This window comes from Pecten maximus, chromosome 3, assembly GCF_902652985.1.
Source record: "Pecten maximus chromosome 3, xPecMax1.1, whole genome shotgun sequence".
NCBI lineage: Eukaryota > Metazoa > Mollusca > Bivalvia > Pectinida > Pectinidae > Pecten > Pecten maximus.
In genome coordinates, this window is record NC_047017.1 from 25,820,883 (window position 1) to 25,846,169 (window position 25,287).

The 25,287-nt window shown below is 34.8% G+C and overlaps 1 protein-coding gene across 1 annotated transcript in view; it reads left to right on the forward strand.

Moving 5' to 3' along the window:
• LOC117323711 (neuroglobin-like) overlaps positions 1–25,287 on the forward strand; it is a 71,254-nt gene that overhangs the window by 32,966 nt on the left and 13,001 nt on the right. Inside the window, exon 2 of the mRNA XM_033879127.1 lies at positions 12,128–12,359. Coding sequence (XP_033735018.1) covers positions 12,128–12,359 — 232 coding nt within the window. The remainder of the gene's footprint in view (positions 1–12,127; positions 12,360–25,287) is intronic.

Consider the following 25,287-nt stretch of genomic DNA (forward strand, 5'->3'; position numbering starts at 1 on the left):
ACATGATATGTGATGTCTATAACATGATATGTGATATGTGATGTCTATAACATGATAGATGATGTCTATAACATGATATGTGATGTCTATCATATGATAGGTGATGTATATAATATGATATGTGATGTCTATAACATGATAGATGATGTCTATAACATGATATGTGATGTCTATAACATGATAGATGATGTCTTTAACATGATATGTGATGTCTATAACATGATAGATGATGTCTATAACATGATATGTGATGTATATAACATGGTGATGTCTCTAACATGATATGTGATGTCTCTAACATGATATGTGATGTCTATAACATGATAGGTGATGTCTATAACATGGTATGTGATGTCTATAACATGATAGATGATGTCTATAACATGATAGGTGATGTCTATAACATGATATGTGATGTCTCTAGCATGATAGATGATGTCGATAACATGATAGATGATGTATATAACATGGTATGTGATGTATATAACACGATAGATGATGTTTATAACATGATATGTGATATCTATAACATGATATGTGATGTCTATAACATGATATGTGATGTATATAACATGATAGGTGATGTATATAACATGATATGTGATGTCTTTAACATGATAGATGATGTCTTTAACATGATATGTGATGTCTATAACATGATAGATGATGTCTTTAACATGATATGTGATGTCTATAACATGATGATGATATCTATAACATGATATGTGATGTCTATAACATGAAAGGTAATGTCTATAACATGAAAGGTAATGTCTATAACATGATATGTGATATGTGATGTCTATAACATGATATGTGATATGTGATGTCTATAACATGATATGTGATGTCTATAACATGATATGTGATGTATATAACATGACGATGTCTATAACATGATATGTGATATCTATAACATGATATGTGATGTCTATAACATGATATGTGATGTATATAACATGATATGCGATGTATATAACATGATATGTGATGTCTATAACATGATATGTGATGTAGATAACATGATATGTGATGTCTATAACATGATGATGTCTATAACATGATATGTGATGTCTATAACGTGCTATGTGATGTCTATAACATGATATGTGATGTCTATAACAAGATATATGATGTCTATAACATGATATGTGATGTCTATAACATGATAGATGATGTCTATAACATGATAGATGATGTCTATAACATGATATGTGATGTCTATCATATGATATGTGATGTCTATAACATGATATGTGATATGTGATGTCTATAGCATGATATGTGATGTCTATAGCATGATATGTGATGTCTATAACATGATAGATGATGTCTATAACATGATATGTGATGTCTATAACATGATATGTGATGTCTATAACATGATATATGATGTCTATAACATGATATGTGATGTCTATAACACGATAGATGATGTCTATAACATGATATGTGATGTCTATCATATGATAGGTGATGTCTATAATATGAAATGTGATGTCTATAACATGATAGATGATGTCTATAACATGATATGTGATGTATATAGCATGATATGTGATGTCTATACCATGATATGTGATGTCTACAACATGATATGTGATGTCTATAACATGATATGTGATATCCATAACATGATGATGATGTCTATAACATGATATGTGATGTCTACAACTTGATATGTGATGTATATAACTTGATGATGATGTCTATAACATGATATGTGATATCTATAACATGATATGTGATGTCCATAACGTGATGATGATGTCTATAACATATGTGATGTCTCTAACATGATGATGTATATAACATGGTGATGTCTATAACATGATATGTTATGTCCATAACATGATAGATGATGTCTATGACATGATATGTGATATCTATAACATGATATGTGATGTCCATAACGTGATGATGATGTCTGTAACTTGATATGTGATGTCTCTAACATGATATGTGATGTTTATAACATGATATGTGATGTCTATAACATGATATGTGATATCTATAACATGATATGTGATGTATATAACATGACGATGTTTATAACATGATAGATGATGTCTATAACATGATATGTGATGTCTAAAACATGATATGTGTTGTCCATAACATGATATGTGATGTCTATAACATGATATGTGATGTATATAACATGATATGTGATGTATATAACATGATATGTGATGTCCATAACGTGATGATGATGTCTGTAACTTGATATGTGATGTCTATAACATGATATGTGATGTCTATAACATGATATGTGATGTCTATAACATGATATATGATGTATATAACATGATATGTGATGTCTATAACATGATATGTGATGTCTATAACATGATATGTGATGTCTATAACATGATATGTGATGTCTATAGCATGATATGTGATGTCTATAGCATGATAGGTGATGTCTCTAACATGATATGTGATGTCTATAACATGATATGTGATGTCTATAACATGATATGTGATGTCTATAACATGATATGTGATGTCTATAACACGATGGTGTCTATACCATGATATGTGTTGTCCATAACATGATATGTGATGTCTATAACATGATATGTGATGTCCATAACGTGATGATGATGTCTATAACATGATATGTGATGTCTATAACATGATATGTGATGTCTATAACATGATATGTGATGTCTCTAACATGATATGTGATGTCCATAACATGATGATGATGTCTATAACATGATATGTGATGTCTCTAACATGATATGTGATGTCTATAACATGATATGTGATATGTGATGTCTATAACATGATATGTGATGTCTATAACATGATAGATGATGTCTATAACATGATAGATGATGTCTATAACATGATATGTGATGTCTATAACATGATATGTGATGTCCATAACATGATGATGATGTCTATAACATGATATGTGATGTCTCTAACATGATATGTGATGTCTATAACATGATATGTGATGTCTCTAACATGATATGTGATGTCTATAACATGATATGTGATGTCTATAACATGATATGTGATGTCTATAGCATGATAGGTGATGTCTCTAACATGATATGTGATGTCTCTAACATGATATGTGATGTCTCTAACATGATATGTGATGTCTATAACATGATATGTGATGTCCATAACATGATGATGATGTCTATAACATGATATGTGATGTCTATAACATGATATGTGATGTCTATAACATGATATGTGATGTCTATAACATGATATGTGATGTCTATAACATGATATGTGATGTCCATAACATGATGATGATGTCTATAACATGATATGTGATGTCCATAACATGATGATGATGTATATAACATGATATGTGATGTCTATAACATGATATATGATGTATATAACATGATAGATGATGTCTATAGCATGATATGTGATGTCTATAACATGATATGTGATGTCTATAACATGATAGATGATGTCTATAACATGATATGTGATGTCTATAACATGATAGGTGATGTCTATAACATGATAGGTGATGTCTATAACATGATATATGATGTATATAACATGATAGATGATGTATATAACATGATATGTGATGTCCATAACGTGATGATGATGTCTATAACATGATATGTGATGTCTATAACATGATATGTGATGTCTATAACATGATATGTGATGTCTATAACATGATATGTGATGTCTATAACATGATAGGTGATGTCTATAACATGATATGTGATGTCTATAACATGATAGGTGATGTCTATAACATGATAGATGATGTCTATAACATGATATGTGATGTCTATAACATGATATGTGATGTATATAACATGATATGTGGTGTCTATAACATGATATATGATGTCTATAACATGATATGTGATGTCCATAACATGATGATGATGTCTATAACATGATATGTGATGTCCATAACATGATGATGATGTATATAACATGATAGATGATGTCTATAACATGATATGTGATGTCTATAACATGATATGTGATGTATATAACATGATATGTGGTGTCTATAACATGATAGATGATGTCTATAACATGATATGTGATGTCTATAACATGATATGTGATATCTATAACATGATATGTGATGTATATAACATGATATGTGGTGTCTATAACATGATAGATGATGTCTATAACATGATAGATGATGTCAATAACATTATATGTGATGTCTATAACATGATATGTGAGGTATATAACATGATAGATGATGTGTATAGCATGAAAGGTAATGTCTATTACATGATAGATAATGTCTATAGCATGAAAGGTAATGTCTATTACATGATAGATGATGTCTATAACATGATACGTGATTTGTATAACATGATAGGTAATGTCTATTAAATAATAGATGATGCCTATACTATGACAGGTGATGTATATAACATGATAGGTGATTGAGTCCTCCTGTTGCTCGCGAATGTGTATGATAATAAAGTTTTTACCTTGCAGTTCTGACTTGAATTTGAATATCTAAAGCATCTAAAATGTTTGTTTAATAATATGAAAACGTGCAATGACGTCAATATTTCAGAAACGTAAACTATCTTGGCTAATTTCCCCTGATTCAGGTTAGGAACATATTACAACTTCCGTAACGTGACAAAAGGTATTATATATCTGGTTGTGTTCCACGTCACTGGTGTATAGCACATAGTTTTAAAGTTTTAAACCAAATGTCAACAAGGTGAAAAAAATGTTTAATTACGTGGATCATTCTACCAACTGCTACTTCAATCTGAATGTTTCTATTTCTGAAAACACTTGATATCCGTCCTAAAAAGATTAAATGCGTTTGAATAAACATGAAACTGTTGGCAGAGTATGTTAGACATACATCTACGTCCTTAGGTCTAATCACAAAAAGGAGTTCTTTACTAGTACACAGGATGTAGACATATGTATGCGCCTTTCATCTACTAGTCTAACACGGAAAGTAGTCTATAACATTACAAGAGATAATCTATCAGTGGAAAGAAGATAACGATATCAAAAGTAAGGACACTGTTCACGTCATAGAGACGTGATCTGTAAAAATGCAACATATGTATAAAATGATGCACATTAGTTATATCGTTTTGGTTTGAGAAAAGACGTTTGTACCTGCGTTTTATGAGCTATTTATTGAAATTTTTGTGATTGCTTATATTCTGATAGCTCAGCGGAATTTTCGGAAGAAATACGGTATTACGTATTACGGTATTATCGATGAGAGGTCGTCAGTATTCCACATATAGCCACCGCAACATCAACAAAATAAATTAGAAATGTCTAAAATGGATACTCGCCGAAATGTTGTTTTGTTGGCCTTCATTGTACGCAGTGTGTATCACGACTAGCTATCAGATGTGCCAGATGGCCGTCAGAAAAAGTCGCTGGATTAATGTCTCTCATGGGTTATATCAAATTTTAATCCCGCGTAGGAGCAATCTTAAAACGCAGACGACAGTTAAAGAGACCTAATCTGTGCGTAGAAGAATTGTCTGTCGTAAAAGTGGCGCAGAAATCTAACCAAATATCACTTTTAATGATAACACGTTTTGGCTTCTTTTGTCAATGTCAGGAAGCCGCTATGATATTTCCGGCTGTGGCTTACTACATGTTGATTTGCACTTCCACTTTCTGGAGTGTACATGTGCTTGTCTTTGGTGAGATATCGGCTGTGACTTATGTTCTAGGTCTTGGTTTATCGTGTTGTTCAATGTTTTGGATTCGATATCTGGATAACTTGCTTGTATGGTTTTGTCACGAAGACTTTCAACTACTTCCGGGTTTGTGCGGGATGGTTGATTGGTAAACGGCCTCGTTTTGAGATAGTCTTCTCCTTCATTGTGTACAGTATGGTTTCGTCACGGAAACATCTGATAACAGGTCACATAGTTTCATTTGTTCATTCATGTCGCCCCATAGATAAGCGATATCCTATCAATATATTTGAAATTGTCTAGGACATCGATATAACACATGTTGCAAGCTTTGCCGGATGTCTTAATTTAATTCCTTACACTAACAGTTGTATCCCTATATTTATAATTCAATTCATATACATTTTCGTTTCATTTTTGGTCCTGCTATTAATTCCTATATGAGTGTTTAATCCATACTACATTGAAGTTCGGCAATGTACGCATTATAGTAATACTAAAAAGGTCGTGGACCATACATTCATATCACATTGGCTTCTTTTTGTGCACATCAGAACTATCATATGCACGCAATAAACATATGATTTAAACAGACAATGAATACATTTCAAATGACAAATATTTAATCCAAACTATTTATCAATGACGGGAGTAAATAAGTAGTTTTTAATTTACGTCGCGTTTCCTCTGTTGTAATTTTGTAAATCTAATTGTATTTGGTTACCGGCGGGAGATCAGACAGAAATTGATTTTAAACATACATTATATCTCGATTGTCATGTAAGGCAGAAGCAGTTAAAAGTGGATATTGAGCTGTCTGCCACTAATTGCTGATTGGCAGGCGTGTTTACTATAATACATATCTGTAGTCTGAAGCAGTTATATCAGATAATCAATACTTAATGCAATTCTTTATTGCTTCCGATAGATTACAGCCCATGTAATAGCCTTTATTTACATCAAAATGCTTCCATTAAAAGTTCCTCGGGAGCTGTTAATTGTGGTTAAGCTACTGGTCTGTAAAGATTCTCTAGTGCATCACATATCCGTCAGGCTAGGCATTCATGCTTTGTTGTTATACCTGAAATCGGAACAATAGAACCCACCACAATACCTAATGGCATTGTTACTTCAATCATATTTTTTTAATCAATTACGTGTTTCGTTATAATGCGAGACATAATGTTCTTCATTCAATCCAGTTTGATTAATTCACGTCATCATTTGCATGTCGCTATCCCCAATTGTTTTTAAGCACATGGAATAGAATTTTTTTTGCATACATAAAACATACATGGCATTAAAATATGTACGCATAGCTATTGATTAACTTCGAACCATGAACTGAAAATTAACCTTACATTACATTTAAGAAATATTCTGTTAAAATCAGTCCTTCAACCTAACCGATTGGTAATGCTACTATTTATGAGGCACTTATATAATGTCAGAGACTTCCTTCATAGGAATGGGGGCATAATAAACGTATTTCTTAGTGAGGACTTTAATAACGAAAAATCAAGGGAATGTCATTTATATGTCTTTTCGAGAAAAACACGTGTGGAATGGGGTTATCAACGGTCCATTAAATCTACAGGTTAGACAACTAGCAGTTTTTGATTATATCATCATTTATCTCCTCCTACATATATCCCATTAACAACAGTAAGATTATCTAATTGGTTTCTGATTTAACCTGACTTTCTTGGAAGTCTGTCGATCTTCATTGGAAGCCTAATGCACCCTTTCGTTTCCGCTTTTGTCCGGCAATTGCAGCTTTTTAGAATATCTTACACCCCAAATTATTCACTTGTTTCTATGTTTAGCATTGTTTTGGTTTTGAATATGACTATGAGAGACAATTCTAGAAGGTTTCGGATACTTAAATCTTGAAACGTGACGTTGTTCACTTATACATATGACGTTATTGCACATGTGTCATATGATATGTATATACCCATGTGGTAGAAGGGTCAGTTATTAGATAACAACTGTCAGTATAATTAATCAATATTACTATCGTCAGACATGAGAGAAAGAACTTACGGATGTCTTCGTGACAAAAGACTGTCAGTGTTTCCAGAACGAAATTAGAAAATAATCACCAAGTCTTAAATCAGTTTGAATGTTACGTTTTAAACAGTTTGACATTGATGTCCATCGTAAAACTAACAAAAGTATGTCATCTTCTCTGTAATGGCCTTCAGTACTTTTTGATGTTGTAACGAAATCTATAATCAACAATTACAGATGATCGTGTTGAAGCAATAACCGACTTGAAAATGTCGTTATAATCGGTATATACTTGCATGCATATCAAAGCGGACTATTTGTTAAAAGCTAATGGCCTCAACAAATCGAGGAAAGATAATGTTGCACGCAATGTTATTCTTAATTTGATATTGGACATATGCAGTTTGCATTTCATGTTTTAGATTTTAAAGGAACATGTGATTTGATTGTTAGCTGTGCTTTTCCTCTGCGACGTTATGTAATCCATAATATAGGTAATATAGGTAAATTTACTTAAATTTATATAAAAAGTCTTCGATATCATGAGATTACCTGGGTTTTATGCTATACATTTTAAGTTGTTCGATAATGCAACAACATGTCAGGTTTATCAGTCCTATCAATTTGATAAACGTATATGTATTTCCAGCTGAGATATTTCTTTTCAATATGGCGTCTACTAATATTCACAAAATATTTTATGACCTTTCTAATTTACATTGAGTTGGTCACAACTTTTTTTATATAACATGTAGATGATAAGCAAATGTAAACTTCGATAGGTGTGAATTTTTGCCTGTATATATCCGTAAGGAAAAGATTAGCTTTATCAAGAAACTCTCAACGTGTCATTTAATTTCAACCCGACATCAGAAACAATGATGCCGTTGGTTGACATAGTAATCGTCGGAGCCTATTAATAAGTGAGTGTTCCTGTTCACCACCGAGATATTTACTGATGTTTCAACACTCGACACTTGGAAAATAATCCCGATTTGTATCATTTGCCACACACTGCCTAGTCATTTATTTAGTTTCAGCAAATAATGCCCAGGTGTTTCAGAACAAATGTGTTATGCGAACGGACGAACGGATTAAGTGATTACTGTATACCAGATATAAAAGATGTAATGTACAAATCTAATCAAGTTAAAAGAGATCCGTATCTCCTTCGGTATGCTCTTGCCCTAATATCATTTTATGATAGGCTTTTTGTTAATATTTTTTACAGGAAATTGCATTTTCAACGGCAGATGTTACGTTCCATTAAATTCCTATTTAACTGCATTAATTTCATATTGAGTTTATTTCTATATTACCACATGCACCTGTCAGGGAATATAATTATATACTGTAGGTATGATACTATCACGATGTTGTAATACTAGATTCCGGTGTATACAGCTATGTTATTAGCGCAGAATTATCATATCAATAACAGGGACTACCTTGATGCGCTACCTTATATATTTTTCAAAAAAATAATCTCAAAATATATCAATTTGTGGAAATAGATCGAATTACAAAGTGCATGTAGCTTTGGTTACGTCATAAAAGGTTTAATTTCAATCGGAACCTCTCGTCACTTAGGCGAGGAGTTCCGATTGGTTTTGTTTGTATTAGTCGAGCAGTAAGATCGAGTTTTATTTTTATGAAATCCACAGGAAATACGCCTTACAAAGCATTGAAATTTCGATCCCAGCAGAAATTATAAGTGAGCAGCGTACGTACATGTGTATTAACCAAATATTTCATAAAATATATATCTCCCTCTGAGCGAAATTAAGTCAGTCTAATCATAAATTGACCTGAGGAGGTATTCCCACCAATTTCACGTATCAAAATTTACCGCAGGAAACAAAATTCTTTAGAGAGTGGTTTTTCTTAAAAGATACAGAACAACCAGAAATTTTTGCAAATTTTGAAATTTAAGATTCAATTTTAATTTCTACTCTAACTATAACTAATATATGTTGTTTCTTTTATACAATCCTGTCAGAAAATTCAATAATTTTATTGTAATTTTTATATACGCAGTGCTCTCTTCTCGACAGGACTATTAACCATGTAAACTGTATTCGCACAATAACGGTGTTTCAGTAATTCAGGGTCGTGCAAGTCCTTTTTAAAGCAAACCTGCTTATCGGACACTGCAAAATAATGACATGGACAGCCTGTCGACATATTTAAATCAACCCCATCCGTCTGTGCCATTAATTAAACTAAATTAAGGTTAACCATCAAAATATGCAAACACATGTTACATTTTACAAACGCTTATTTTCTTAACGTTTTCATTGCTGTTATATTGTTATGTCAGTTAAACTTTAAAGGGTTTTGATTGAGAACATATTTATCATATACAATTTTAGATATCAATCATAACAACTATGCAGATAAATACTGTTTACCCATCTACTGTAATTTGGACCATAAAACAGACGTGCCAGCATTGCAGACTAGTTTCGTTTGAGGTTCGTTTATAGCGTATCGGGTGTGGATCTTATTCTATCGTTTAAATAAACAAGAACATTTCCAAAGTCTAGATCTGCTAATGCAAATTTAATGTTCGTTTCTACTGAGAACCTCTAATTTGTTAATTGTCTATCATCGATGTAAATTGGACTTGAAAAAGATGGGTGCGTTTTCTGTGTATCTGTTGAGTGCAAAGGCTTCTTCTCACGTATTGAAGCAAAATAGAATTCATGTGTAGAAAGCTCACCCCTGCGGCTATACAAGGCAGCAATCAGCCTTATCAGACATGCAAGATAATGAAAAAACGTAACAAGTTGTTAGCTATATTATGAAATACGTCCTAGTTGTTCGTTGCACACAATTTACTCATGCATTTTGATACAATGCAATATTTGCCAATGCTTTGAACAAGTTTCATCACAAAACTGAAACGGCTATGGTACACATCTGTGTGATCAACGAATCGATATTTATTCTCCCTATTTTACAACACCGGGAACCAATACTTCCCTAAAACCATTTGTCTTTTGTTGAACGAGAGACCTACTAGATTCGTCGGTGACAATTATGTAAAGAGATTGTTCAGAAAGGGTTGACATTAATTCACAGAGCTTGTTACGACCACATATAGGAAATATATCCGTCTTACTTGTAATGCGCCAATACTATCCTGGAGGAAGTAGCATTAGACGGGGGTTGAACAGCACAGTTTCTCATCTAATTCTACACCTACCACGAGGCTCGCATGAATAACTGTGTCATGGGAGGTTTCTCTGATCAATCTTACTTGTTTTCCCTTTCCTTTATCTATTAAACCAACCTGGAGTACATATGCCCTCCCTACGGTGTTTAGGAAAAATTAGGCGGTCTGCACATTCTTCCTAAATTAAAGTCAGACCCTAAGATGGATCTTGTCGTCGTGGAACAATAGTGGCCAGGCCTGGTCCACAGACAGCAACATCTTGCTTTGACACCTGTCTGGCCCCGTGGCCGGATGTTCATATGGTGTTGAAAGGATTAGCGAAGACGGCTGACTGTTAAGTGCTCTCTAGTGACGACAATTGATTCGATCTTTATATTTGCTGATTTCATCAGATTCAAACCTGATTGTGACGTCTGTATGCTCCCCGGCAATGTCTTCTACTTCAACACAGACTTCTGTAGAACACGTGCAAGCGATCGCCACTCCTGGAATTAGTTATACTACATTACATGATATCGTGTCGTTGATTTAGTGTACAGACAGACGGACGAGACAGGTGCTATGGTGGCCAGCAAATATAACAATATTTATAGTCAGTAGTGAATTGGTAGCATAAACTCTACTGATCAACACCAAAGGCTACTTAACTTTATTTTTTCGATATCATCAGTAGGTCACACGCAGTCGGATCCATTCCAAATATCGATACCAATTTATCCTATGATAAAACCACCAGAACGACACTTTTATCTTTTAATAGTTGTTTTATAACGGCCATAAAGCCTATGAAACATTGCATTTGATGAATCTATACTTACACTTCACGTTTAAGTTCCCGTTTAAGTCTCCATTGAATTTACAGGACCGAAAATGAAATATAGTTATATAACAATACAATATTAATTGGACAGCACAACGACTTCAACATATGTTTTGTGTTTGTATGAATTGATGATTGATTTTCAGTAAGTCTTTTCTGTAAATATTTTCTTTTATATTGACCTCTGATCAGTTAAACACGAGTATGTATCAATATTGTCTCTGAAATCATATACACCTATTGAACAGTGTCATATCATATTTACATTTTAATACGAATACGCAGTGGGGTTGGTAAATTACTTTATTGACAGTAAATGCAATGCACAACCTCATAACATTGCAATGTTATCATGGTTTCAACATAGATTGTTAGCTACACTGTGGATGATACATATGAGTTTGTATACATAAGGATAAATACCCTGTTACAACGTGTCGTTTGTTTTGTTGACAGGTTGTTTAAGTCTAATGCCGATCTAATGGCGATATTTGAGAAGTTCACGAACATACAGTCGGAGGACGAACTACGTCAGAACGAGTACCTGGAACAGCATGCCACACTCGTCATGAACACACTGGATGACGCCATAACCAAGATTGACGATTACGACTACGTGAAAGGACACCTTCACATGACGGGCGCCACACATCAAAGATTTGATGTCTTCCGTCCTGAAAACTTCTGGGTAGGTACATGTAAACAGATTCTTAAAAACCAACTGTAATATATTGCTGATATTCGCATCACCCTTATGAGTCGGTGACTGAGAAACGAATAATTCAATTTATTCTTACGAATTGAATATACTTTATATGGTTTATATGGCGATGAATGTAGAAAACCCTTGTAGATCTGGGGATTTACCTTCTTGCACGCTAAAAAGAGATATACATTCTTCTGCAGTCGATTCAGGATCTACACGTTTCTTCCCTGACGCCTCACTAGGCAAAGACGCTAGCTAGGACGATGATTTTGGGTTTTGCCCGAAGACAAACCAAAATCAATAATATACAGTGTTGCCGCAGTTAAAGAGGTCGCATAATTCGTTTGGCCTTCTATGCCTTTAGTGTTTGATGGACGTATAGTCCCAAAACAATCAAACAAACAACTTAAAATCTGAATGTAAAAACCTATTTCTCTGGTAAATTGTCGATATTTCCATATCACAACATTTTTAAACAATAATTTTCCAACATTGAATTGTTGTACTTTAAGATAAATTGCAGGGGCTTCCTTTTGATAAGTTGTTTGTCTTTCCAACCTCTTAGACAAATTGTTGTTAACCCTCTATTGGACAATTTACTTTTCTACCTTCAAGAAAACTTTATATTACTCTAGCATGACCGCTTGTCTACCTAGGTAGGTAGCTGAACCTCCAACACAACACCAATGTGTAAAGGAATCCTGCTGATATTCCGCTTACACTACACGCCTTTCGGGGGTCAATAAAATATACATGTGTTATCCGGTAAATATTCCCTATTAAACAGTATTTCTACACATCGATTTTTATTGTTGTTGAATTAAGCACATGTATCACGTGCCATTCACGTGATTAATGAAGACATATTGGCATTTCTGGTGACATTTACATGACGGACACAAATTTACATAGTTGACACGCGTTACTGAGAACGTAATGCATAATTTATCAAGGAAACATCGATGTTGACCTTCTATTAAATGAACGTACGATGCATATGTGCAAAACAAAAGATGACTTAATATTAAATAGCGAAAAACACGTGCATTTAAAAAAAACCCACAAAAAAACCCCAACAGATTGCTGCTTGAATCAGACATTAACATAATGATAATACATTCAGAAAGAACCAGAGCATGTCCTGACAATATATAAATCTAGTTACCCAATGTGGTACATTTTATTATAATCGATACCATACAATAAACTTTCTAACGACGAACAGGCTTGATACGAGTTTCAGCTTAGTACTATTATTCAAATCCTCGATTTGGTTCATCCTCATACATCTTAAACCATTATAACTATCTCCTGTGATCTCCTCTGGTCTGATTGGATTCGTTTTAAACAAGTTTTATAGTCCTCTGGTCCACCGGGATTCGTCATCAACAGGTTGTACTGCAACTCCTCAGGTCCCGTAGGATTCGTTATACAAGTTTTATTGTATATCTGTCACAATTTCTACATTGTAACGGCACGGAAAGGAAAAATATTAGGACCACAAAACATTGATCTCTTGCTACTCGTGTAATGCCTGTTAAGTATCTGTCGACCTCATATCTTTGTTTAGAAACTCGATAATCTACACAACCAAATTGGTTCCCCTGTCCTCTTCCGTATCTATTTAGCGTTAACCACAAATAATTGCGCTTGACATTAAACCAGCGACTAGAACACTTCATATCTCTACACGAACCGTTTTTGGGCTAATGTTGGCCTCGAAAAGCCTGCAGCACGCGCTGGAATCGATGTCAACCGGAAACGAACATTCGTCTATATCTGATAGAATGCCTTTACATTTCCCAACCTCATTCGGTCGAAACAAGCATCTTTCTATAAAACATTTTAAGTAATACATTAAGAATGAGGGATATACATTAAATCGTCGTTCAGGTGGAGGATCAGAGTGAAAACTAAAATAGCGATGGATTAGTAGGACATGGATCGGCTATTTGGCTGGTGGTAATTGGGTATTCTCGTATCGAACGAGACCCGTCCATCCTCCCTCCAACACAAAAGGTTTTGGTGTAGAATTACTCGAATGCAATGAAGACAAGCTTTGGCCGTATATGTATCCCATTCGTCTACAGCATTATGCTTTTTGCTAGATCGATAACTGTTGATTGATCTGAAATGAATCCCTAAGTAGATTTTCTGTCTCATTTAATAACTTTCTTCGATAGATATAGGATACAACATTCATTCCTGCCGTATTAGAGGGCTTTTGCTGCAATGATTTTACGGATTGATAATTTGTTCCCAAAGCTAATTACACGCTTTAGACTAATATTGGAATTGAATATGTTAAAATGACATTCCCTAGAGAGCCACGTGACACCATGTGGTCAAGCGTACATTGTAGGTGTCCATCATGCGGTATGGCTTTATCTAGTCTTCTCGTGTCACATAAAGATTTCCAGTTGTATGTTGTACGTACGTGTAATTCACTTAACCAAAAACGTGACTTTTCAACAAAATTATGTGTGCAGGTATTTCACAACTAAATATGTGGGTAACAAAACATTACGTCGCAACACAGAAAATATACCGGTGGAAGTAGCACATCTTTGTCGCAAAATACCAGTGAGATCTGGTACAGACACAAGGATGATGGCTTCTATTTGTTTAGACCTGAATACAGAAACGTAACATAAGCTTTTAACAAAAAGGTTTTCAAGATTCAAGATTTTTTTTTGCAACTATTTAGTCCAAACCTACTATAAATTAATAATAAACAGAACTTCTTTAGTTATGAGAAAAGCGTTATTGGATCTTCCTATCCAGATCTGAAAATTTCTTTCGACCTATTTCTGATTCGTCTGTCGCCTCAAAGGTATCTATACTAGGATCATTGTTGAGTCTTTGAAGGTCGAGACAGTTGTATGATGTCCCTAATATCACTGAGGAGTCCTTGAAGGGAGAAAAAAGCTGTATGATGTCCCTAACATCACTGATGAGTCTTTGAAGTGCGATTTAGCTGTATGGTGTCCCTAACATCACTGATGAGTCCTTGAAGGACGAAACAGCTGTATGATGTCCCTAATATCACTGATGAGTCCTTGAAGGGCGAAATATCTGTATGATGTTCCTAACATCACTGATGAGTCCTTGAAGGACGAAATAGATGTATGGTGTCCCTAACATCATTGATGAGTCCTTGAAGTGCGAAACAGCTGATATTTCTGATGAAGCTTAACTCGTATTCAATTTTATCATCTATTTATATATTAGATTTAAATATCTCGCGTTTTTTTTTTTTTTTTACATATGTGCAGTCCTTTGTTAGCATTTTGCAATGTCTGTCACAGTCGCACGGTCCGGACCCAACTGTTGACTTATTTTGTCGCCTTTTGTGCCACTCTGTACACTAAATAGCCTATCGCAGAGGGCCGGAATTACGGGGCCTTCCGTTTCGTAGTTTGGTTTGAAGGTGTAGACATTGCACCGACTGCTAGTATATTAGATTTCTGTGGTTTTTTGTTTCGGGATTAAAACGTCTATTTTTCTTAAAGGTGCGCGTGCTAAATAAGTTTTAATATTTTGCTTGCATTTCCCACTTTTTTACCTAGCACTTCGGCAATGAAAGGTTTTATTTTTCGAAATAAAGCATTGTAAAGATCATTTAATCTGAAGATACAAACAGAAACCGTACTTTCTGAACATACTCTTCAAAACTATGAATGCTCATCTATTTTCTTGGTTTTAGAAAGTGCTTACTTTTTTATACCAACAAAATTTGCTAATTGGCACAGAAGAACGATCACTTGCTTCACCAAAACAAGACATGTGTAAGTTCCTTAAGCTATACAACGGTTCCATGTATCAATGTCAATTCCTAAAACATATCTTCCTTCAAGTTTGTTTCGCAAAAACGAATGTTTCATTAGTTTTCAAGCAATTAAATTTGTCCGCATGGAATGATTTTTTGGGAAATGATTGAAAAGCTATCAGACTTTCATCCAACAGACATATGAACAAACAGACGTAGTTGCCGGATTCATCCGTTCAGCGCTTGTCCGTGCTGTAAACTTTTCTTCCCATTGGTGTCAGGGAGACTATCAGCTTGTTGTACCGCTGTCCTGATCCGTACAGAGACAGGCGCGTGCGGTGATATCCGTACAGAGACAGGCGCGTGCGGTGATATCCGTACAGAGACAGGCGCGTGCGGTGATAGCGGGGGCACTATATCAGTAAAAGCTTGTGCATGAATGGCTACGCGTGTGTTTTAGGTGGAAAATTAAAAGCAAGAGGGGACATTTATCTATAATGTTGCCTTTTGAAAGTTTGTTCTTTATTCACCCTAGGGATGCATGAAAGTGTTAGAATGTTTGTACAAACTCCTATATGAGATATCTTTCAGTCTACATGGGATTGCATATCATTCAAGATTCGTGTATGGCAACAAAACGTATTGCACAGAGCTAGCCAAGCAACGACTAGGTCACTCTATTCCAGTTGTATCAGACGGTTTGATTGCATTTTAATCACACTTGTACTGATCCAGATTATGGCATCCGACAATATCACACAGGTATGGCACCAAGTACTCCTCTCCTGTCGATGTGTTATGTACCAACCAAGATTCAGACTCCTGTCCTGTCGGTGTGTTATGTACCAGCTAGGATTCAGACTCCTGTCCTAGTGGTGTGTTATGTACCAGCCAGGATTCAGACTCCTGTCCTGTCGGTGTGTAATGTACCAGCCAGGATTCAGACTTCTGTCCTGTCGGTGTGTAATGTACCAGCCAGGATTCAGACTTCTGTCCTGTCGATGTGTTATGTACCCGCTAGGATTCAGACTCCTGTCCTGTCGGTGTGTTATGTACCAGCCAGGATTCAGACTTCTGTCCTGTCGGTGTGTTATGTACCAGCCAGGATTCAGACTCCTGTCCTGTCGGTGTGTTATGTACCAGCTAGGATTCAGACTCCAGTCCTGTCGGTGTGTTATGTACCATCCAGGATTCAGACTCCTGTCCTGTCGGTGTGTTATGTACCAGCCAGGATTCAGACTCCTGTCCTGTCGATGTGTTATGTACCAGCCAGGATTCAGACTCCTGTCCTGTGGGTGTGTTATGTACCAGCCAGGATTCAGACTCCTGTCCTAGTGGTAGCAAGTTTCAATGATATTTCGTCTGAAAAGGATGAGTAACATATGATGTGATAAAGACAACGATACACCCCCTGTTAATGGAATAGTTTACAAGATTACATACATTGGCAGTAGACTGGCCCATGTGTCTAGAATATCAAAATTATAAATAAAATTGGGCGTTATGAATTTGGTCTCCTAGGATATGTCTGATTCTATGTTTGAAAAAAGGGGAAGATAATTCAGTATTAGAATTTAGCATAGTAATTCTTAAAAAAAAACAGAGGCTGGCGGCCAGTCTAGTATTGGAAGTCGAACAATGATTTTCTTCAAAAACAATTAAATGCATATTAATTTTGTAAAACACAAACTGTCAATTATCGGACGGAAAACAAGCTATAACACAAAGACAAAATGAACAAGAACAATATGTATCAAGTGTCATGATGTTATGGTTTAACATATTTTTATACGTGCGAAGCTCGGGGAATATTCTCTTTGTCAATCTAAGCTGGATCACTAATTGGTCACGCGCATTGTGTGATTCTCTAGAGGCGACAACATGTATGTATTGATTTTCCATTCAATTTCATGTTGTGTGGTATTTTTCTTTTTTGTGGAATTTATTGCGGGTGTAACATAAATATCTTACGTCATATAACACAATAACATGCTGTCGAGTAAGTCTCTATAGATCTTTCAGTGGCGTATCGAAAACCTCAACTAAATAACCAAGTATGTGTTGTATTGTAAAAATGACACAATCAAGGGATGGCATTGTACATATCACATATAATGTACAAAACCTTTGTATTAATACAAACCGATTTCTGCCAAGGATCATGATAAACACAGTATACTTAATTTCGGGCGGACAAAAGTCTGTACAGGTCATCCGATAATGCTTTTCACTATCTCGTTAAAACAAGATAACGGATTTATGTTGATCAGTGAGATTGCTGTCGTGTATTGACAAAATCCGCATATCGCATTAACGAGATCGCTCTGTCGCATCAACCAAATCCGTATCCGGAAATCACGAGAATAGATAAATGGGAGCTTTAAAGTACAGAATATATTATATCAACTTAACCGTCGGTCGACTGTACCGCTAAACCGGTGACGCGTGTCATAATAAACACGAAACCTTCCGAGGGTTAGAGACCTTCCGAACAATTTTTAGTAAATGTCTACATAAAAACGAATTTTGAAAAAAAAACATAAATTTGGGGATCAGGCTGGATATCTATAACACGTACTTGTATTCGATCGTGGTAAGGTGAGGTGTCATATTATTCCGCTGTCGTCACCAAATTTGACACTTAGCCGCTATCGACACCAAACTTGGCACTTAGCCGCTATCGTCACCAAACTTGGCACTTAGTCGCTATCGTCACCAAACTTGGCACTTAGCCGCTGTTGGAACTCGTGCTTCGTCAATGAAATGCCACATTTGTGTCAAGGCAGTGTTCCTTAAAAGGAACGGCTTAAAATACCTATCGATTGTTATACACTACTTTATATAGAATGGACTATATATTGGTCTAGACAGAAGCATTTAATTAAATGTTTGCATAATTGACTTCCAAATATGGCTTGGTGCTTGTGGTCACATGGCATTTCCCCAGCATTTGAAATTTTCGCTTTCAAAATAAGACGCAGACAACATGGTCCGTTCATCATTGGATAAAAAAATAGAAATATCTTAAATTCCCGTTTTTTCTAAAAAGCAAAATGTTTGTTTTAATACATAATGGTAGGCAATAAATCCCACTTCAACACCTCAACATTTTCGACGATTATAAAATGGTGTATTACGTGTAAACGTCAATTGATGCATAAACACGAAAACGCAAAAAACATAAGATTCTACAGAAATGTTGTAAACTAAGTTGTTCGACGTGAATTAAGATATTTTTTTCTGATTTATGTTAAGTGTCATGCCATTTACAATAGAACCTGTTAGCATAGCTAAGATATCATAGGGGGCGTTAAACAAACTATGCCTGATGTACCATTAAGTTTATATAGGAATCAGATAGAGCAAACCCTCCCGAGGCGTATGCAGACAAAAAACACTTATTCTTGAATCCTTTTTTGTCACGTGAGAAAATCAATTCATCATTTAAAGTAGTGTTAAATACATAACATTTTTTGAAAGTTGATTGGGAGCGCAATGGGAAAAAACAACGATTATTTCAATTCACAGTCACACTTAAGTTTTGTACAGATTTTTAAACGTTTTTATTATGAAAGATATCGTTAAGATATTTATGCATTCATTTATCAATATTTCAGCAAATATATAGAGGATATCTAACAGTGTCTTCAGTAATACCAAATATTAGCCACAACGAAAACCCTACCCCGTATGCTAACTAGATCTATAAGACAAGCTAAAATAGACTATTATAACAAACTTACTAACAAACTCAAAGAAAAATCAGTTAACACTAGGGATTGGTGGAAAATTGCGAAGAACTTTACTAACTTTTCTAACAAAGAATCTTTTATTCCTGTCTTAATCGAAAATAACACCTACTACACTAATGACGTTGATAAAGCAAACCTACTTAATAACTACTTCATTGAACAAACACATCTAGACGACGATAACTTGTTTCCCCCTCCACAAAACGACCCACCTAACGAAACTCTACGCAATATTATACTAACTATCGAAGATGTCAAAGATGCAATAAGTGTTTAAGATTCCTCTAAGTCTTCTGGTCCAGATTTGATAAGTGTTAAGTTTCTAACTGAAGGTGTAAACCAGCTTGCTGAACCATTATGTTTGCTGTATAATAAATCTCTCCAATCGTCTTACTATCCTGACAAATGGAAAAATGCTAATATAACCCCTATTTTTAAAAAAAAGGTGACAAAAATAATACTGCCAACTATAGGCCGATATCACTTATCAGTATTCTGGGCAAGTTGATGGAACGATGTGTTTTTAAATGTGTATATAACTTTCTGCACAGAACTAATTTTTTTCACGAAGTCACAGTCCGGTTTTATCCCTGGAGATTCTGCTGTAAATCAATTAATTTCTATCACTAATGATATCGGTAAGGCTCTTGATAATGGTAAAGAAATTCAGGTTATATTTTGTGATATAAGTAAAGCTTTCGATAGAGTTTGGCACAAAGGGCTACTTTACAAATTGCAACGGGCGGGAATTTCTGGTAAGCTAATCGATTGGTTCAAAAATTATCTATCAAACAGACATCAAAGGGTTGTTATAAACGGGAAATCATCATCTTACAAAACAATTACAGCAGGAGTTCCCCAGGGATCCATTCTAGGACCACTATTATTTCTTGTTTACATTAATGACATTGTTAATGACATTAACAGCACAATTAAACTCTTTGCGGACGACACCACTCTTTATATGATGATAGATAATCCCATACTAACAAATCAGTTGATAAACAACGACTTAGCGAAAATAGATAATTGGGCTAACAATTGGCTGGTTACCTTTACTCCTACTAAAACAGAGTCTTTGTTAGTCAGTAAAAATTAAACAGGCCAAACCATCCTCCAGTATTAATGAACAATACAGTTGTATTAAACGTAACCTCTCATAAACATCTTGGTGTATATCTTTCTGCTGATTTTAGCTGGACTGAGCACATTAATTATATTCTAGGTAAAACTTCCAAGCGTCTAGGAATACTCAGGAAATTAAAATTCTCTCTCGACAGACACTCTTTACAAACTCTATATACATGTTTTATACGACCAATCTTAGAATATGCGGATGTCGTCTGGGATTCTTTACCGCTATATTTAATTGAGAGACTAGAACATGTTCAAATAGAGGCCGGTAGAATAGTAACGGGGGCCACTAAACTTGTAAATATACAATTATTATACAACGATCTATGCTGGGAAAAATTATCGGATAGAAGGAAAAAACATAAAATTATTCAGTTTCACAAAATGTTTCACAAAATAACACCAGAATATCTCTGCTCACTTGTTCCTTCTCAACATTCAGATTTGCATGATTACAGAACCAGACAAGGCAATCAATTATTAACTGTTCATTCTAAATCAAATTATTATAAAACATCCTTTTTACCTTCAACAATCGAACTTTGGAATTCTATACCGGCAGACATCAGAAACAACCCCTCTCTGATTATCCTAAAAAAATACCTAAATAAAGACATTAAAACCCCACCATGTTATAGAAATTTTGGCACACGTAACTTACAAATACTACATACTAGACTTCGTTTAAATTGCAGTAACTTGAAAGAACATTTATTTAACAGTAATCTAACGGATAGCCCTTTCTGTTCATGTGGATATATTGAAGATAATTTTCACTTTTTATTCATGTGTGAAAAATTTATTAATCAGCGTAATCAGTTTGTATTTAGTTTAAATTTTGATCGGAATACTGATATTCTATTATCAGGAAACCCAGACTTGTCAAATGAAGAAAATTAAATAATAATTGAAGCTGTACATAATTTTATATTACATTCCAAAAGGTTCGACTAAATATTTATGAACTACTTAGCTTCATCGTAATTTATCCACATCCTCATCGACATCATTAATTAACATAAATAATTTACATAATTATATATATCCAAGTATTTCATTCTCCAATTAGATTGCTATAACATAGATTTATTTGTATTCCACCACTGTTCATCACTTTTCACCATAATTTACCTTTTTTTCAAAATAATCATTTTCTGTTTATTATTATGAAACAGTATTTGTACCACCATACTAATCACCAATATGCCGAACCTTAGAGGGAAATGGATTAATATAAGCTTTAAGCTTGTGTCTAAATCCCTCACCAATGTATAATTTGCAATGTATATGTACACTTGTCTTGAATATAAATAAATATTGTTTAAACTAACTAGGCCTACAGCGATAATTTGTAAACAAAAAAAGTAGTTTCCCCTGTCCAGATGCTGACATGTATGTCGGGCTTTCTGATTGGTCAATTATTTTGGTATTTTCTAATCATTAATTTGATTGGTCAAATCAGCAAAAGTGATATTTTTCACTTTTCACTAGTGAAAAATATGATATTTTACACAAGTGAAAAATATCACTTTTATAGAATGAATCATTTTTGATATTTCTCTGGTAAAAATGTAATAAAACATATTATTTTGTTGTTTCGGTGGATAGATACAAGATATAAATTGTGAAACACAACAAATGCATACGTGCTAATCTAGTGTTTTAATATTAGCGAAAAGGGAAGTGAACATTTGGTAGTTTTACTCACAGTTGCTAAGAAAAATGATTTTAATTGCGATCTTGTTTGTTCGATCAAACTAGATACATGTACCTCGTCCCTGTATACAACAACGCGGACACGACTGTACAGAATATGTAGCAAACAAACACATACAGAAAACATGAACAGAAATTTCTTTAAATACACACATGGTCTGGTGAAAAATGACAAGGCTGCATGGACATTTTCAGACACTTATTTGAATAAATATCTTGATAAGTCTCTTTTCACTTTCCTGCCTACAATTTAACATACAATACCTGTATTATTTCTCTAAAGGGGTATGTTACAGAGCCTTTTTTACCTTTTAATTGTGTCATCAATCAAGCATTAAACATTCCCATAATTCGTCACAACTCTAGAAGTCCTAATGGCACTGGTATATCCAAATTAATCAATGCGCGCAAATTAACTGTGAGTGCAAATTACCCCGTAATTTCAAATTTTCCTCATCAGCGCAAATTACCCTTAAATCCAAATTACCCATAAGTGCATATTGACCATAAATCTAAATAAACCCGTAAATTCAAATGAGCATTCATAAAGCGTGCTTTACTCTTGGACGTCAGGATTCAGGAATGATAACTCTTTAAATTGTTTTCATACTCAGCAAACGTAAGTGGAGTTACAAGGACGACTGGCGTGAAGAGGGAGATACCGACAAGGTTAAACAGCTGATTATCTCACTAATTCAATTGTCTTTTTAACAAAATGGTATAAAGTTGGTTCCACTGGAAGAAAAAGTATGGTTTTATTCTTTATATTTCCCCGGTGAAGCTGTTATGTGTCACAGTAAATTGGATTAGACACGGACTTTAGGTAACTAACCCTGTGATTGCCACTATACTGGTGTCCAGACAACGCTCTGTTATCTTACACAATACGTCATACTAATTTAACACGGTATATTTATGCTCTTAATGAGACATACTAATGGTCTAGATAAAACATGGTTTTAAATAAAAACAAATCAGCATCATTGTTTATATAAAAACGACTAAAATGCAAAGTAAGCATTTATAATGCCGCATGTAAAGCTATTTGGTCTCGGAGCTCCTATATGACCTAATTTGTGGAGACAAGTTTCGGATTCGCGTGAGGAAATGACATCCTTTGGGACCATGTGTCCTGGAAATTGAAACCTTGAGCTCGGTCCGTGTGAATCCTTCGTTTGACCTTGGTGGTGATATATAGGTGGATATTTATATGAAGTCGTCAAGCAATGATCTTAGGTGTTGGTTACTAAGCACCTTGTATAAATGTGTATTGTACAATTCCGTGATGTTCTCCGCTTTGTTTTGGTGTATCATCTATTCCTGCCTCAGCAGGTCTATTGACGACCTTGCATGTTTTAGCATTATTTGATCATGCTGGCATATCATATAGGGAACTTGTCTACAGAGTTGTCACATTTTACAATATTCGTTTGTAAGTTGAGATTAGGGGTTTCTGGAATAACAGTTTCGCTTCACACTTAAAGCTTCTTTCAGACGTTCTTAGAAATTCATGAAATGAAAACAAGTCTATTTCCCAGATGGTAAGCCTACGAAGGCTTAATTTGGTTTGCATTTCAGATCTACATTGTATATTCAATAATGCATGCGACATATTACGATAATTATAATACCCCATCCGCTTCCGTCACTCCCCATACTACAGAGCTTGTGATGAAGCCCGAAATAAATAAAAGAAATAATGAAAACACTATCGACAATGATTGATGAAATGTTCACGCCCGACCAAAAGGAAACAAACGTAATGAGAAGATAAGACTAAATGGATGGCTTTGTACAGGAAATGGCCTTAATTAAACATTCTCTGTGTTTCTCATTTGCTTTGAGAAACATGTCCCAACGCTCGTTATGAGTTTCACACCAATGTGAGTTAGCCCAGGCGTGGCTATCAATATAAATCCACTTGATGCGCCTCGTTTCGGTACAAGGTTTCTACATCTAAACAATCACTCTCCGGTTGGATACATTGAAGCAGTGCTCTCTAAAATATTTTGTGTCTTGTGTAATGGATATGAAGATTCAGCAAATCACGTTCTCGGGCGTTCTGAATCACATCCTTGACTACCAAGGCACCTTTCATGTAACCGGTTAAACCACTACAACCTGAAGGGAAACGACAGGCGCAGATCAGGACCGATAAAGTTCCCTTGAAAATTCGGCACGTGCACATCACTGATTCAGGTCATGCGTAACCAAAAATAAATATCTGACTGTTTCTTGTTTGTGGTATTTCTACATAAAAGCGTGCATATTCTGTAGTTAAACTCACAGAAAGTAATGGCAATTCTTCGCTTATTAGTATTCATCTAAAGCAATTCAGACACATGCATTTGTGAGTGCTCCGACCCGTTTCCGGTCGACGTTTGCATTGACGAGTTCTTTAAGTGCCAAACATTTGTATGTTGCATTTTAAATCAGTTTTGACTCAACTCATATGTTGTATTGAAAGCTCCTAATAGCTGGTGTGCCATTTGCATAATACTTTGGCCTTGAATGTGCGAAATCAGCCAAACATTTGTCT